Here is a 16,102-nt window from a genome sequence, read left to right on the forward strand (position 1 = left end):
ATTGTTGGCTCAATTTAGTGATTTTTCTGGGTATAAGTTAAATCTTAATAAGAGTGAATTGTTTCCTTTAAATAGACAGGTCCCAATTTATGGAAACTTACCTTTTAAATTAGTTAATGATTCTTTTATTTACTTAGGGATTAAAATCACAACAAACCACAAAGACTTATTTAAGGTTAATTTTGTACCCTTAATTGATCAGATTAAATGCTTGTTTACTAAGTGGTCACTATTATCTTTATCTCTGATAGGTCGAATTAACACTATTAAGATGGTTATTTTACCTAAGTTCTTATATATTTTTCAAGCGGTACCAATTTTTATTCCGAAATCCTTTTTTACTAATGTTGATTCAAAAATTTCCTCATATATTTGGCAGGATAAAAATCCTAGGTTAGGTAAAATATACTTACAGAAGGCAAAGAAGGAAGGTGGATTAACCATATAACCATATAACAATCACAGCACGGAAACAGGCCATTCCGGCCCTCCTAGTCCGTGCCGAACTCTTAATCTCACCTAGTCCCACCTACCCGCACTCAGCCCATAACCCTCCACTCCTTTCCTGTCCATATACCTATCCAATTTTACCTTAAATTACACAACTGAACTGGCCTCTACTACTTCTACAGGAAGCTCATTCCACACAGCTATCACTCTCTGAGTAAAGAAATACCCCCTCGTGTTTCCCTTAAACTTTTGCCCCTTAACTCTCAAATCATGTCCTCTCGTTTGAATCTCCCCTACTCTCAATGGAAACAGCCTATTCACGTCAACTCTATCTATCCCTCTCAAAATTTTAAATACCTCGATCAAATCCCCCCTCAACCTTCTACGCTCCAATGAATAGAGTCCTAACTTGTTCAACCTTTCTCTGTAACTTAAGTGCTGAAACCCAGGTAACATCCTAGTAAATCGTCTCTGCACTCTCTCTAATTTATTGATATCTTTCCTATAATTCGGTGACCAGAACTGTACACAATATTCCAAATTTGGCCTTACCAATGCCTTGTACAATTTTAACATTACATCCCAACTTCTGTACTCAATGCTCTGATTTATAAAGGCCAGTGTTCCAAAAGCCTTCTTCACCACCCTATCTACATGAGACTCCACCTTCAGGGAACTATGCACTGTTATTCCTAGATCTCTCTGTTCCACTGCATTCCTCAATGCCCTACCATTTACCCTGTATGTTCTATTTGGATTATTCCTGCCAAAATGTAGAACCTCACACTTCTCAGCATTAAACTCCATCTGCCAACGTTCAGCCCATTCTTCTAACCGGCATAAATCTCCCTGCAAGCTTTGAAAACCCACCTCATTATCCACAACACCTCCTACCTTAGTATCATCGGCATACTTACTAATCCAATTTACCACTCCATCATCCAGATCATTTATGTATATTACAAACAACATTGGGCCCAAAACAGATCCCTGAGGCACCCCGCTAGTCACTGGCCTCCATCCCGATAAACAATTATCCACCACTACTCTCTGGCATCTCCCATCTAGCCACTGTTGAATCCATTTTATTACTCCAGCATTAATACCTAACGACTGAACCTTCTTAACTAACCTTCCATGTGGAACTTTGTCAAAGGCCTTGCTGAAGTCCATATAGACTACATCCACTGCCTTACCCTCGTCAACATTCCTCGTAACTACTTCAAAAAATTTAATAAGGTTTGTCAAGCATGTCTTTCCACGCACAAATCCATGCTGGCTACTCCTAATCAGATCCTGTCTATCCAGATAATTATAAATACTATCTCTAAGAATACTTTCTATTAATTTACCCACCACTGATGTCAAACTGACAGGTCTATAATTGCCAGGCTTACTTCTAGAACCCTTTTTAAACAATGGAACCACATGAGCAATACGCCAATCCTCCGGCACAATCCCCGTTTCTAATGACATCTGAAAGATCTCAGTCAGAGCTCCTGCTATCTCTACACAAACTTCCCTCAAGGTCCTGGGGAATATCCTGTCAGGACCCGGAGATTTATCCACTTTTAAATTTCTTAAAAGCGCCAGTGCTTCCACCTCTTTAATTGTCATAGGTTCCATAACTTCCTTACTTGTTTCCCACACCTTACACAATTCAATATCCTTCTCCTTAGTGAATACCAAAGAGAAGAAATCGTTCAAAATCTCTCCCATCTCCCTCAGCTCCACACATAGCTGACCACCCTGATTCTCTAAGGGACCAATTTTATCCCTCACTATTCTCTTGCTTTTAATATAACTGTAGAAACCTTTCGGATTTACTTCCACCTTATTTGCCAAACCAAACTCGTAACTTCTTTTAGCTTTTCTAATCTCTTTCTTAAGATTCCTTTTACATTCTTTATATTCCTCGAGCAATTCCTTTACTCCATGCTGCCTATATCTATTGTAGACATCCCTCTTTTTCTGAACCAAGTTTCTAATATCCCTTGAAAACCATGGCGCTTTCAAACCTTTAACCTTTCCTTTCAACCTAACAGGAACATAAAGATTCTGTACCCTCATAATTTCACCCTTAAATGACCTCCATTTCTCTACTACATCCTTCCCATAAAACAACTTGACCCAATCCACTCTCTCTAAATCCCTGCGCATCTCCTCAAAGTTAGCCTTTCTCCAATCAAAAATCTCAACTCTAGGTCCAGTCCTGTCCTTCTCCATAATTATATTGAAGCTAATGCTATTGTGATCACTGGACCCAAAGTGCTCCCCAACACATACATCTGTCAGCTGACCTATCGCATTCCCTAACAGGAGATCCAACACTGCCCCATCTCTAGTTGGTACTTCTATGTATTGATGCAAAAAACTATCCTGCACACATTTCACAAACTCTAAACCATCCAGCCCTTTTACAGAATGAGCTTCCCAATCTATGTGTGGAAAATTAAAATCTCCCACAATCACCACCTTGTGTTTACTACAAATATCTGCTATCTCCTTACAGATTTGCTCTTCCAACTCACGCTCCCCATTAGCATTGCCTAATTTTAGATTTTATTATTGGGCAGTTAATATCAGATATTTGATATGTTGGTTGAAAGATTGGGATGGATCTTTTAGCCCTCATTGGGTGAGCCTGGAAATTAAATCGGTACCAGGTTTTGCACCGGGTTCTATTTTGGGGACTTCTCTCCCTTTTGCTCTTTCTAAATTGCCGAAACAAATTGACAGCCCGATAGTTAAACATACTTTACGTATATGGTTTCAATTTCGGAAATTTTTTGGGTTGACTCAGTTTGTTTTAAATATTCCTATTGTATCCAATTGTTTTTTCCACCCTTCAATTATAGACCAAGCTTTTTTGGCTCGGAAGACTAAAGGAATACTACGATTTTCTGACTTAGTTTTGGATAATTGTTTTATGTCTTTTGAGCAGTTATCTAATAAATATAATTTGCCTAGATTTCATTTTTTTAGATATTTACAGATTAGGAATTTTTTAAATACTGTACTTCCTACTTTTCCAAACTTTGTGTCTTCAGGCATTTTGGAGAATTTGTTTGAATTAAACCCCTTTCAGAAAGGGCTTATATCAAAACTTTATAATATAATTATGAAGATACGTTCAGAGCCCCTTTATAAGACAAAAAATGATTGGGAAAGAGAGCTCAACATTATTATTCCTATTGAGAATTGGGATAAAATTCTTCAATTAGTTAATACATCATCTATATGTGCTAAACATTCATTAATACAGTTTAAGGTTGTACACAGGGCTCATATGTCCAAGGATAAATTGGCTCATTTTTATTCCTATATAAATCCTATTTGTGATAGATGTCAATCTGAAATAGCGTCTCTAACTCATATGTTCTGGTCGTGTCCACTTTTGAAAAAATATTGGAAAGATATTTTTGATATTATCTCTGCGGTATTGAACATTGATTTACAACCCCATCCTATTACCGCAATTTTTGGTTTACCAATGATGGACTCACTTCATTTATCTTCTTCCGCTTGTCGAATGATTGCATTTCTTACACTAATGGCTAGAAGATCTATTTTGTTGAATTGGAAGGAAATTAATCCTCCTACTGTATTTCATTGGCTTTCTCAAACTATGTTATGTTTAAATTTAGAAAAAATTAGAAGTGGTGTATTTGACACTTCTACTAAATTTGAAAAGATATGGAGACCATTTATTCAATATTTTCATATGATGTAATAGGACCCTGTTCCAGGCCTATTTGATTTTCCAGTTTTGATTGCATATATGCCATGAGGATCGGAGTTGACGACACTGATTTTGTATTTTTGTGAGATATTATAAACAGCCCCTTTTTTCTTTTTTTCTTTTTCTTTTTTCTTTTTCTCTTTTTTTGTTTGTTTTTTTTCTCTTCTATTAGTTATTAGATTTTTAGATTAGTTTTTTGCATAATGATTTTTTTCTTTTTTTCTTTTTTTATTTTATATTATGATACACTTAGGTTTGCCTTGTCTATTTGTATATTTTATCATTTATGATGTGGGAATACTCATTTATACTGTAATCATTGCTCTTGTAATCTTTTATAATTAGTTGAAATATGTATGCGTGTAATCTCATTATCTATGTATCAATTTTATTTTGTTATTAATAATGATAATAAAAAGATGGAAAAAGAAAGAAAAGAAGAGCCATAACATTTGGCTAACTTTAAAATGTTGAGAAGCAAAACGGAAACAAAAGTACATGGTGATATACCTATCTCGAGAAATACTTATTATAATGTGGATTTTATATTACTTGGTTGTTGTTCTTTATTAGAACAAGTGCCAGGGTTAGGACTCAATGTATTTAAGTAAACTACTTAAGAACTTTTTAAAAGCTATTATTAATGCTTTTTGAGAGGGTGATTTTAGATGCATATCATATTTTTACTGAGTTAAGTATTGTATGTAATTAGTTTTGCTACAATAAGTGTATGGGACATTGGAAAAAATGTTGAATTTCCCCATGGGGATGAATAAAGTATCTATCTATCTATCTATTTATCTATCTATTCACTCACTTATTCCTTTCTCCCCACCAAAATGAGAATATATATGTGTGTGTATATGTATATATGTATGCATGTGTGTGTGTGTGTGTGTGTGTGTATATATGTACAAACCCCATTTCCAGATCTACCTAGCTGTGTCCATGAACTTCTCAAGCAGTTAGGGGTAAGTTGAAATGCTGGCCTTGCTTTCAATGCTCATTTACAGCGATACCATTAACAATTACTTGATATTGTGTAAAATTGTTTAGCTATGAGAGGCAGAGCAATTCCAGCCTGGCTGATTATGGCTCCTTCTTCAGTGGTGGATAACTGTCAAACAGCTTTACCCTCCAGAAGTCTTATTGATGTTCCAGACCTCATGACAGCCCATTTTCTTGCTAATTTATTTTGTCCTTGATTTGCTTTCATTTTGATTTTAATTGCTCTTGAGAAACCAAATAAAAATTAGAAAACTCTTCAACGGGTCCTCTAATAACTTCACTATATATCAAATTTATAGTAAGGTGCTTTAAGTACTTTTAAAGCACAATCACTTGTAATATAGGAAATGATTCTTTAGGTCCACCTGTGTAAAACAACACATTGCTCAGTTTCAATTTTGTGAGCAATACATAGTTAAATCTCCATCTACAGATTTTCTCTTGTTTGACATAGTTGTCCTCTGTCAATTTCCACTGGAGGTTGTTTCCTACAAGTGTATTTAAATATTTTCAACTCTTCTGTAAATGATTTTGAAAGATTGTCATCAGCGATTTTCTGAAAACAGATGTGCTGAAAACAATGACTGACATGCAGCATGAACATTATGGGCAAGACTAGGCTTGATAAGTGCATAGCACTGGATTGTAATATAGTTAGATTTACTGTGATTAAATGGATGCTAGTGTTGAGTAATTGTAATGTTAACAGCTAAACTTTACCTTGTGTATTCACTATTTTAAAATGCTTTTATATAGTCTGTAATTGTACTTTATAATTCTATAAAATTGTTCTTATTTGATTTATGTTGAGAAACCTTAAAATTTTAGACACTACTAAATATATTCTGAAATTGGTAATTTACATTATTGTATGCAATGAAGTGAAAGTTTTCATGTTTTCAAACTGAAGCAGTTAAAGGAGCTCAGCATAAAAGGATGCAGTTATAGAGAATGTAGAACTTTAAGGGAATTCCAGAGCTTAGGTTATAGCAGTTGAATGCAATGTTCTATTCACTATATAACTCAACACAGCTACAATATTTCTACATAAGCAAAGTATTGAGAGAATTGTATTATAGATTGATAATTGCACTGTAGATTATTATAACATGAGCCTGTTTATGCTGTAAACTAAATGGTGATAAGTAACATTGTGCTGAAGTTTCATTTGGCTTCAAGATCTTCTAAAGGCGATGTCTCAAGAAGGTGACAGCTGTCATTGAGAACACTCACCATCTGGATGGAACATGTCCTGTACTGCCATCTGGGAGCAGTTCCAGCTTGCTTACTACCCATTGACTTTCAACTTTTTTTTAATTTCAGTGCTAACTTGCTTTAATTTTAAGATTATATCTGTTTGTTTTGGATTTCCCCCTCATCAAAAGAAATAGTTTCATGCTTTCTCTCATTCCTTTTGAAGACTTTTGCCCATTTTAAATTCCAGAATGCTGATCAATTGAGCTGCTTTTGCCAGGATGGTGTCAAGCCTGCCTGTGTTGAAGCAGCACTCATCCATGAAAATGACGAGCATTTTATTACATGCTTGACTTGTGCTTTGTAAATGGTGTAATAAAAGTTTTAGGGAGTTAGGAGGTGAGACATTCACTCTAGAATGCTGAGACTCTGACCTACTCTGGTCACTATGGTATTTGTCTTGGCTCCTCCAGTTATGTTCGACTTGATCATGACACTTTCAGGATGGTGTCAAGTGAAAATAGTCTGACATTTTTTTCTGGTAGTTGTCTGATAATTGTTAGATGCGAATGTTACTTTCCACATATTACTGTCCAAAACTTGGTACACATGCACATGATTTCCTTAATTTATTGATGAGATAATGGAGCTTAAAATTGTTCAATTATCTGAAAAATTCTTGTCTTTAATCTTATGTGTTATGTACCCCATAACTGGGTGTCTAACCAGCAGAGAAAGAAGAACCTGTTGGAGTCTGGTGGTACCAAACTAAAGGTGTTTATTGATAAAAATAAGCAAAACCATATCAATAATGCAAATATACATATAAAACAAGTTAGCAGTAATAAACCTAAAAGTGCAGGAATAATAATCATTAATAAACAAGCTCTATCAATGTCTAGGGGTAAATAAATTGTCATAGAAAAGTATAAAGTTCAGTTCAGTTCATGAGTGCTGATGTAGTCATGGTTGTTGTATTGTAATCATTGGAGAGAGAGAGAGAGAGAGCGAGCGAGCGAGATGTAACAGCTACAGCAGCCAAACCTTCCTTTGCTTTCTTAATCCGTCGTATCGTTGTTATGGTGGTCATTCGGTTATGACCCCTCTGGTCTTCAGCCAGACCTTTCTTCTGTGGTGGACTCGTCATTCTGGCATGAGTGGACACACACACAAGTCCCCACCAGCCCTGCTTTAACACTGTGAGCTTTACTGACCGATCTCCTGGTTCATTCTCCGAACCCCCCACCTTTCTTGTGGGTTCCAACACTCAATCAGTGTCCACTGACGTGTCTGGAGGGTGTCTCTCCAGACCTGTCTTTTTATCCTTACTCACGGGGTCTCAGCTATCCATCACTCCTGAATGACTGTGTCCATCAAATAAGGCCACTCCTTCAGTCCACTGAGGAATGTTTATGAGCGAAATAGTAGAAAATAAATAACCCTTGCAGAAGTCATAATACAGTAAATCAATAGTCTTGCTCCCCTCCCTTATCTGTAGCAACTGTTCTTGCCTGTTTTTCGTCTCTTTCTCATGGTCAGCATAGCAACGATAATAGTTCGTGTTTCTCGGGGGGGGGAATGGTTAACTCTGTACCTCATTGTCCATCAGGTCTGTTCATCACTCATAACATATGTAAGAGGGAAGGTTATTGATAAAGAAGATGAAGTTACTTGGGCCTACCATATTTCTCTGATGATTTCTTGCATTGGTGTTCTTGGTTCAGGAGATTAACAGCAATGTTCTCAATGTGAATCCAGCCAATAAAGTGTTCCTTCTTGCTTCCTATTGGAGTCCATGAAACCGCATTATCCAAGGCTGCCTTGTTTTCAAGGAGCATTCACTCTTGCCTGTACCTCTGAAATTCAAAATTCATCAATGTTGGACTAAAGTTGGAGCAGCACGGAAGTGTAGCTGTTAACATAATGCTATTACAGTGCCAACAACCTGGGTTCAATTCCGCTGTCTGTAAGGAGTTTGTACATGCGAGTTTCCTTCATATGCTCTGGTTTCTTCCCACATTCCATAGACGTACAAGTTATTAAGGTAATTGACCACATGGGTGTAATTGGGCAGCGTGAACTCCTTAAGCCAGAAGGGCTTGCTACCGTACTGCATCTCTGAAATTTAAAAAACAAAAGGGAAGTTGTTATCAAGTCTGAAGTATGTTGTTTTGGCAGGATACCAGTTGAGTACTTACAAGGAGAGAGCACTGATTGATTGCGCTGTTGGTGATTTTGAACAGTGATGGATTAGTGCTTGGCCTGATTGAATTTGTATTGGACTGGGCACGTCTGACCAATTTTCCACATTCTTGGGCGAACACCATTTGTAGTTATAATAGCCTAGTTGTACTGTATACAAGGCCAGTTCAAAAGCACATATTTCCAGTATCAAAGCTGCAGTGTTATCAGAGTTCATTGTCTTGTTGGTAGGCAGTTGTTTTGAGGTATTCCTGAATCATTAACCAACTGTAATAGATGCCATTACTAAATATATTTCTCAACACTGAAGGAGGATCTCTTTCTCATTTCTCAACCCACTCGAGAAATTTTCAAAAGTATAAGGCCCATAGTGCAAAGTATGGACTAGACTGCTCACCAGCTGAAGTTTATAATGCTGGAAATGAACAACAAAAACTCCACAAGCATTCTTAGCAATCTTATATCTGGGATACAGGTAATGTTCCCTCTTTTTTATTTTTTTACAGCTGCGCAGACCAACCATTGCACTGAGCTGGAAAATTTTACATGGCCAGAAAACTGCACAGCTGTTTAAATATTAAGAAAACTCCAGCTATACAGCAACAAAGGCTATGTGCATGGAAGCATTTCAGTTACTGTGCTGCCGCCCACCCATGCAGCTTAGAGAGAACAGTGGATACAGTAGAATTCCAGTCTGTTAGACATTAGTTAAGTAAAAATATGTCCTCTTAAATCAATTACTTCCTCCTACCAATAATATCCTGCAAACCTTTCTGCAGTTTCAGATCAGCTTGCTCATCAAATCCAAGAAAAGCATTAGGCAAATCAAGATCTGTACCTGACTTATTGGATGAAAGCCTTTTCATTATCAGTTACTAACTGGATATAAGGCTATGATGGTTTACTGTCACGTGCGGGGATCAGGCTGTGAATGTTTAATGAACTGCCTCCTTGGTTCAGTTGCCAACACAATTGATGACTAGATGAAGACAGACTGCAGAGTATTAACTCATCTGTACCATTCCATTACTCCTATTTAATGTACATTTATTCCGGTTGTATCTTTACCAGGTTATTCCTTATGGGCTTGGAGTTTCTATTCTGGTTTTCTCATTGCACCAAAATTGACTTGTGATGATTGAGTTTAGAACATGCAAATCTAACATTGCAGATTGTGATACACTATGTTTCTCTTCATGGCCACAATATGAATGACTAGTCTTGTAATGCTAAATTCTAATTTCAAGCAATAAAATGGAGGGTATCCTCAATGTGAAGAGAAGGGCTATCTAAGAACTGTGGAGTGGTACAAATGTATGGCACAGGGCAAGTGTATGGTCACGCACTTTGGTAAAAGGAATAAAGGCATAGATTTTATAAAGGAGGATATTCAAAAATCAGAGGTGCAAAGCGATTTGGGAGATGTTGTGTAGGGTTCCCTAAAGGTTAACTTGCAAGTTGAGTTGGTGGTAAGGAAGGCAAATGCAATGTTAGCATTCATTTCTTGAAGACTAGAATATAAAAGCAAGAATTAATGCTGAGGCTTTTTAAGGCATTGGTCAGACTGCACATGGAGTTTTAGGAGCAGTTTTGGGCCCCTAATCTAGGAAAAGGCATGCTGGCATTGAAAATAATCCAGAGGAGGTTTACAGTAAGGATTCTGGGAATGAAAGGGACAGCATGTGAGAAGCGTTTGATGGCTCTGGACATGTAGTCACTCTGGTTCAGAAGAATAGGGGCGGGGTCTTATTGAAATCTATCAAATATTGAAAGGCCTCGATAGAATAGAGGTGGATAGGATGTTTCCTATAGTGGGGGAGTCTAGGATCAGAGGGCACAGCCTCAGAATAGAGAGACATCCATTTAAAACAGATGAGGTGGAATTTCTTTAGCCAGAGAGTAGTTAGTCTATCGAATTCATTGTCTGTGGAGGCCAAATCATTTGGTATATTTAAAGTATAGGTTGATAGGTTCTTGGTTTGTCAGTGTCAAAGGTTATGGGATGAAAGCAGGAGAATAGGGTAGAGAGGAATAATGGCATAGCAGATTTGAAGGAGCAAAAATAGGCCATTTGGTCCAATGTCTTACAATCACTGCCATTTGATTTGTGACAGTGGTGCTGAACATGGATGATTGAAGTTCAATGTAAATTTATTAGCAAGGCATGTATTTGCTACTATATTCTACCTTGAGATTAATTTTCTTGCAGATACTTACAGGAAAAAAGAAATACAATAGAATTTTACAAAAACTATGCATAAACAAATACTGGCAAACAACCAATGTGTAGAAGAAGACAAACCGTGCAAATAAAAATAATACTGAGAACCATAACATTTGGAACTTCTTGGGCTACTCCTTTGTAACTCTGTTTCACCTTTGAGTTTATTCCACAGTAGGAGCAGGTCAAATCAACCTCAGTATTAGAGTAGTTATGGTACAGAACGGGCAGTGCCTCCATTTTTCGTTCTGGGTACATACCTGACTATGATGTCTGTTTGATGGTACTATTCATTATTGTATTGTTATCGCAGAGAATTCCAAACTTATTGCTCTCCTAAATTTTTAGATAGCAATGTCAATTGAAGAAAATAAATGTTAATTGCTGTAAGTGACATTTTCTTTTGTTTTGTTGCAGGATTTGGGGAAACAGTTCACGCTCATCCCGGAAGTAGGAGGATACTTTTCAGTTCATCCAGAATGTTAAATGTGCAAAGTGTTAGTGTGGATTCTGACTTGCAGCTTTTAGGCATTGGAAATCACTTGCCACAAGATAAAGGTGTCTGTCATTAATGACTTATTATTTCAGTTTCTTTTGAATATAATGAATGCCACAAATTAGGATAGCACTTTTGCTGTTGGGCTGCAACATATCTAAAAGGTTGTTTGATACTATAAACTTTTAAAAGTGTTATTTGAATTTTTTAAATTGAAACTGGCCCGAAAACAACATTTTCTTTTTACTGTTATATAAATGGTCATGATAAAATTACATACTTAAATAAGTAATGAAAATGTTAATTTGCTTTACTGTTGAATACTAGATACCATCGTAATTTGTAGTTAAAGTTACACTGAATATATGGCTTGTAATGTCTTTTGACATTATATCTTGGTGAGGTGTTTCTATGGAATACTCAGAGCACTATTTGGTTAACTTCACTATTTGAAGAATGGTTCATATATGATCTAAAGTAAGTAAGCTTTCTATAGTACAGGTTGTGAAAGGAATTCAACATTGCACAATCATTACCAAAAGGACTGTCATTAACGGGTGGGCCTGGAAATTGCCCAGAGGAATAAATATAGTGTTATCCTGAGCTGAGATCATTGACACCATCATATTTTTCAACTCAATGTCAGTTTACTTCTATTTTACCTGGGCTCTTTGGTGTTGCACTTTGTTGAATTCCACTTTGATGTACAGTGAAGACAATCTCAACTCAACTTCGGAATTAAGCTCTTTTGTCCATAATTGGAATAAGGCAGTCATGAGAGCTGGTGCTGACTGCATCTGGAATTATCCAAACTGTGCATTGATGAGCAGATTATTGCTGAGCCATCATCATTTCATCTGCAAGATACAGACCAACTTGTCTCCACTCGAGTTTAATAGATTCTGAGGCCACAGGGTACTTGATGGTCCAAGCAAGTGGTTCATTTAAGAGATGGTGCACTTGGTCTTTCATTTATAGCAGGCCACTTGGTACTCCCAACAAATGGAATGGAAATTCTCAGTAGCCTACCTCATACTACTGTTCAAATTTGTGTGCATGTGAACTGAGCTGTGTGCATCCTTAAAGTTTTCAAAGAAGAGTTTGAGAAGGTCCTTTGTTTCATTATGCACCAGGTAATCTCAGTAAAAGAGTTCTTCTTTGGAAGTGTACAATGGGCACATGAATGATGCAGTGTGCCAGTTGGAGCTGATTGAGGGTAAATCAGGCCTTATTATTGAGGACATTGACATTGATTCACTTGTACTTCAAGTGGATTTGAACGATTTTGCGGAAACAGCATTCATGCTAACTTTCCAGTCCTCTGAAGTGTATGGTGGGATATGGGAAGTATTGCTGCTCCCGATAGGTCATAAGCTTTTTGTCAGGTTTGAGATCTTGGTCTTCAAACACATTTTTTTCCTCAGATTGAATGCTAAATTCATGAGTGTTTGTCTTCACTGAGATACAGGAAAGTGGTGTGAGTTTTTGGTCTTAATTTTGCAACTAGTCATTTGTCACTCAGAATTTTCCAGAATAGATCTTTATAAAAGAACAGGTTTGTCCAACAGGACCAAATATATTGGGGAGAGTTTAAACTAGAATCGCTGGAGGGTGGGAACCGAACTGAAGAGATGGGGGAAGGGGCAGTTGGCTCACAAAAAGCTTGTAGGCAGTGTGAGAGGGAGGATAGGCAGGTGATAGAGAAGGGATACGTTTAGACTGATGGTTTGTGATACGTCTATTTTAATGCAAGGAGTATCATGAACAAAGCAGATGAGCTTAGAGCATGGATTAGCACTTGGAGCTAAGATGTTGTGGCCATTACAGAGACTTGGATGACTCAGTATCCATTCTTGCCTCTTCGCGTGCCAGGCTTTAGATGTTTCAGAAAGGACAGGGAGGGAGGATTGGGGACCATGCCTTATGAGTCTTTTCTGCAGGGCTGAAATGGCTTATGCGAGAGGGCACAGGTTTAAGGTGCTTGGAAATAGGTACAGAGATGACAGGGGTAAGTTTTTTTTTACGCAGAGTGGTGATTGCATAGAATGGGCTCCCAGTGACGGTGGTGGAGGTGGACACAATAGGGTCTTTTAAGAGACTTCTGGATAGGTACATGGAGCTTCTGGATAGGTACATGGAGAAAAATAGAGGGCTATGGGTAACCTGAGGTAATTTCTAAAGCAAGTACATGTTTGGCACAGCATTGTGGGCTGAAGGGCCTGTATTGTGCTGTACATTTTCTATGTTTCTATGTAAGTACAAGGTCAGTTCTTTATTGTGCTTCAGTAAATAAGTCAACATGGAGCTTAGTCTCCTAACATATGCGATCTGCATATTATTGCTCCATGACTGAAATAAGAGTAATGTTGGTTCTGGAGTGACAGCTGCATAGATTGAACAGTTTCCCAATTATCTTGTCGATTAGCTCCAATCCAGCAGGATACTGATGGTAAGGTCTTCACAGGAGCAGTTAGGATGAATTGTCTGTAAAGATTTATCTTTGCAGTTTTGATTTTTCTAGCTGTAGATTAAACTAATGGAACATATTAGGCAGCAGTTTATCCCAGTAGTAATTGATACCTGTAATGGTGCAGGTGCTTATGGAAATAACAGTCCCAAGTAAGAGACTGGAATTAACAAAATCTGATTGGGAATGTTAATATGAGGTGTTGCATTTAACAATCCACTGAAATGTAGTGCTGGTTATGACAACACAATGCTCTTAAACATTTTTGTCAGAAGGGAGTTCTATTAATCTCTTTCACCTTGTCTTGCCAGTTGCACCTTATCAGAGGATTTGCTTGGGAATGTTTTTTCTGATCTTTGAAGATACTTGGTCCACATTCCAAAGTAGAGTCCTCCTTGGCCACAATTAGTGCTTTCAAGATTAGGGCAAGTGCACTGTTCACCTGCATGCTGATTTCATAATGGAGTGAGCCAAATGGTCATGAGGCATTCACACATGTCATGGGTAGTTGCTGGGATGCCAAACATTTTTAACAGCAAGGTTCATCTCAAGAAGACTACTTCTTTCCAGTTATCCTTCTGGAAAATGTGTGCATACTTCTTACACCCGCCTATTGCAAAAGTTCAGCCTTAACTTTAGATCTCTCACCTTTGGAACTGATGAGTTAGTTTTTGGAACCATCTTATCCTCTTGTCAACTTTTTAAACACCCTGCACCATTCATGACTAGGTGTGGCAGGACTCACAGAGTTTTGATCTGGGGTTTCTTGCATCAGGTTAGTCCATGTTGATTTTGCTGTTTAACATGTATACAATGCTGTCTTTATCTTCACAAGGTTAGTGTCTCATACTTCAGGTGCCTCTGTGTCATGCCTTTCTACCTTCTCATTAAACCAGGGTCAATTCTTTGTTTTGATAGTAAGGATAGAGTGATGGCAGGTGCATCTGTGATAGATACATTGGTAATAACCAGGTTAGATAGGTATGTCCTTATTGGTTTAAACACCAGCTCAAGCCCAGTTTGACAGCTTATGTCCATCAGATCTTGCTGAGTTTGTTCAGTTTTTCTGTTCAGGGTGATGAACATTCAAGAGATCCAGCTGCAGGACATTTCATGCTCTTGATGTGATTTTTTTTTTGTCCAAGTGTTCAAAGGCACATTGATTCATCAGCTGAGTGAGGATGATGGGTGATAGCTGTGTGACTGTTTCCTGATTATAAAGTACATCTAATTTAATTACTTTTAGACTTTGGAATTGTCCTTTTATTATTTCTAAGCATTTACATGACTTTCAATCCTGATTGTGATACTCAGTGAATTTAGGTTGATATTTGTTTCAGTAAAATAATTTCTGTACATTCTTTGTTTTAACAGTTCGTTCCAGCTTGTCTCTTTCCTGCAAAAATCACTCTCTCTACAGTCCTACCTCAATTGAATCTGCACCGTTTCCAATTTCCACTTCCAGCCAGGGATCTCATTACCTTCCATCTTTTCAATTGCCAACTGGAACTCGACTTAACGAGATCTCTGCACTCGAAGGATCCTTGAAGAAATCTCAAGAACAGTGTGTTAACTTTTCAAACTCATGGCCCACAAAACACTTCGAAGGAGCTTCTAGGACCAATTCACGGAGGCTAACTAACCAATTATCTGAGGATTTGCTCATTCTTGGTAAATAATTTTGAGTATTATAAGTTTATTCTAAGTAGTACATCTAGAAAATAATTAGTGTTATAGCTTTTTGAAATCTTGTATCGTTCTTCTCTCACCATTATGAAATCATAACACTTTGCCGCATTGTTTCTTGTTAAACCCATCATACATGTACAGGGTCTCAGCAAAAACCGAATATTGCAAAAAGAAAAGCTATTTGTTATCATCACATTGCTGTTTGTAGGAGATTGCTTTGAACAAATTGGTTGTCATGCTTCCCTATTGCAACAATGAGTGCACTTTAGAAATTATTTGTCATCCTATTTATTTAATTAATGTAGGTCAGTGTTTCCCCAGTGTTTTTCAGCCCAATGTTCCACCCCGCCCCCCCCCCCCCCCAAAAGCACCTTCATACTTGCCAATGCCCCTCTTAGGCAGAATGTACTTTCTGGCACCCCCATAGTGTAAAAACATGTTTAACATAAAGAAAATGATTCTGCTTTAAATTTTTTATTTGTCTTTAAATCTAGCTTACACAGTACCCATGTGCTGTACAGCAACTTCGATATCAATGTGAACTTTGAGCTTGATAATTTTTAGCAAGTGTTGAAATATCTGGTTAAAGTTGTGACCGTCAAAAGCCTTAAGTCCCCACACGTAACAATGTCC

At 37.4% G+C, this 16,102-nt stretch overlaps 1 protein-coding gene across 1 annotated transcript in view; it reads left to right on the forward strand.

Annotated features, from left to right (window-relative positions):
- LOC140724871 (TOG array regulator of axonemal microtubules protein 1) overlaps positions 1 to 16,102 on the forward strand; it is a 73,514-nt gene that overhangs the window by 20,332 nt on the left and 37,080 nt on the right. Inside the window, exons 3-4 of the mRNA XM_073039601.1 lie at positions 11,235 to 11,375; positions 15,155 to 15,451. Of these exons, the coding sequence (XP_072895702.1) occupies positions 11,235 to 11,375; positions 15,155 to 15,451 (438 nt within the window). The remainder of the gene's footprint in view (positions 1 to 11,234; positions 11,376 to 15,154; positions 15,452 to 16,102) is intronic.

Source organism: Hemitrygon akajei, chromosome 3 (assembly GCF_048418815.1).
Source record: "Hemitrygon akajei chromosome 3, sHemAka1.3, whole genome shotgun sequence".
NCBI lineage: Eukaryota > Metazoa > Chordata > Chondrichthyes > Myliobatiformes > Dasyatidae > Hemitrygon > Hemitrygon akajei.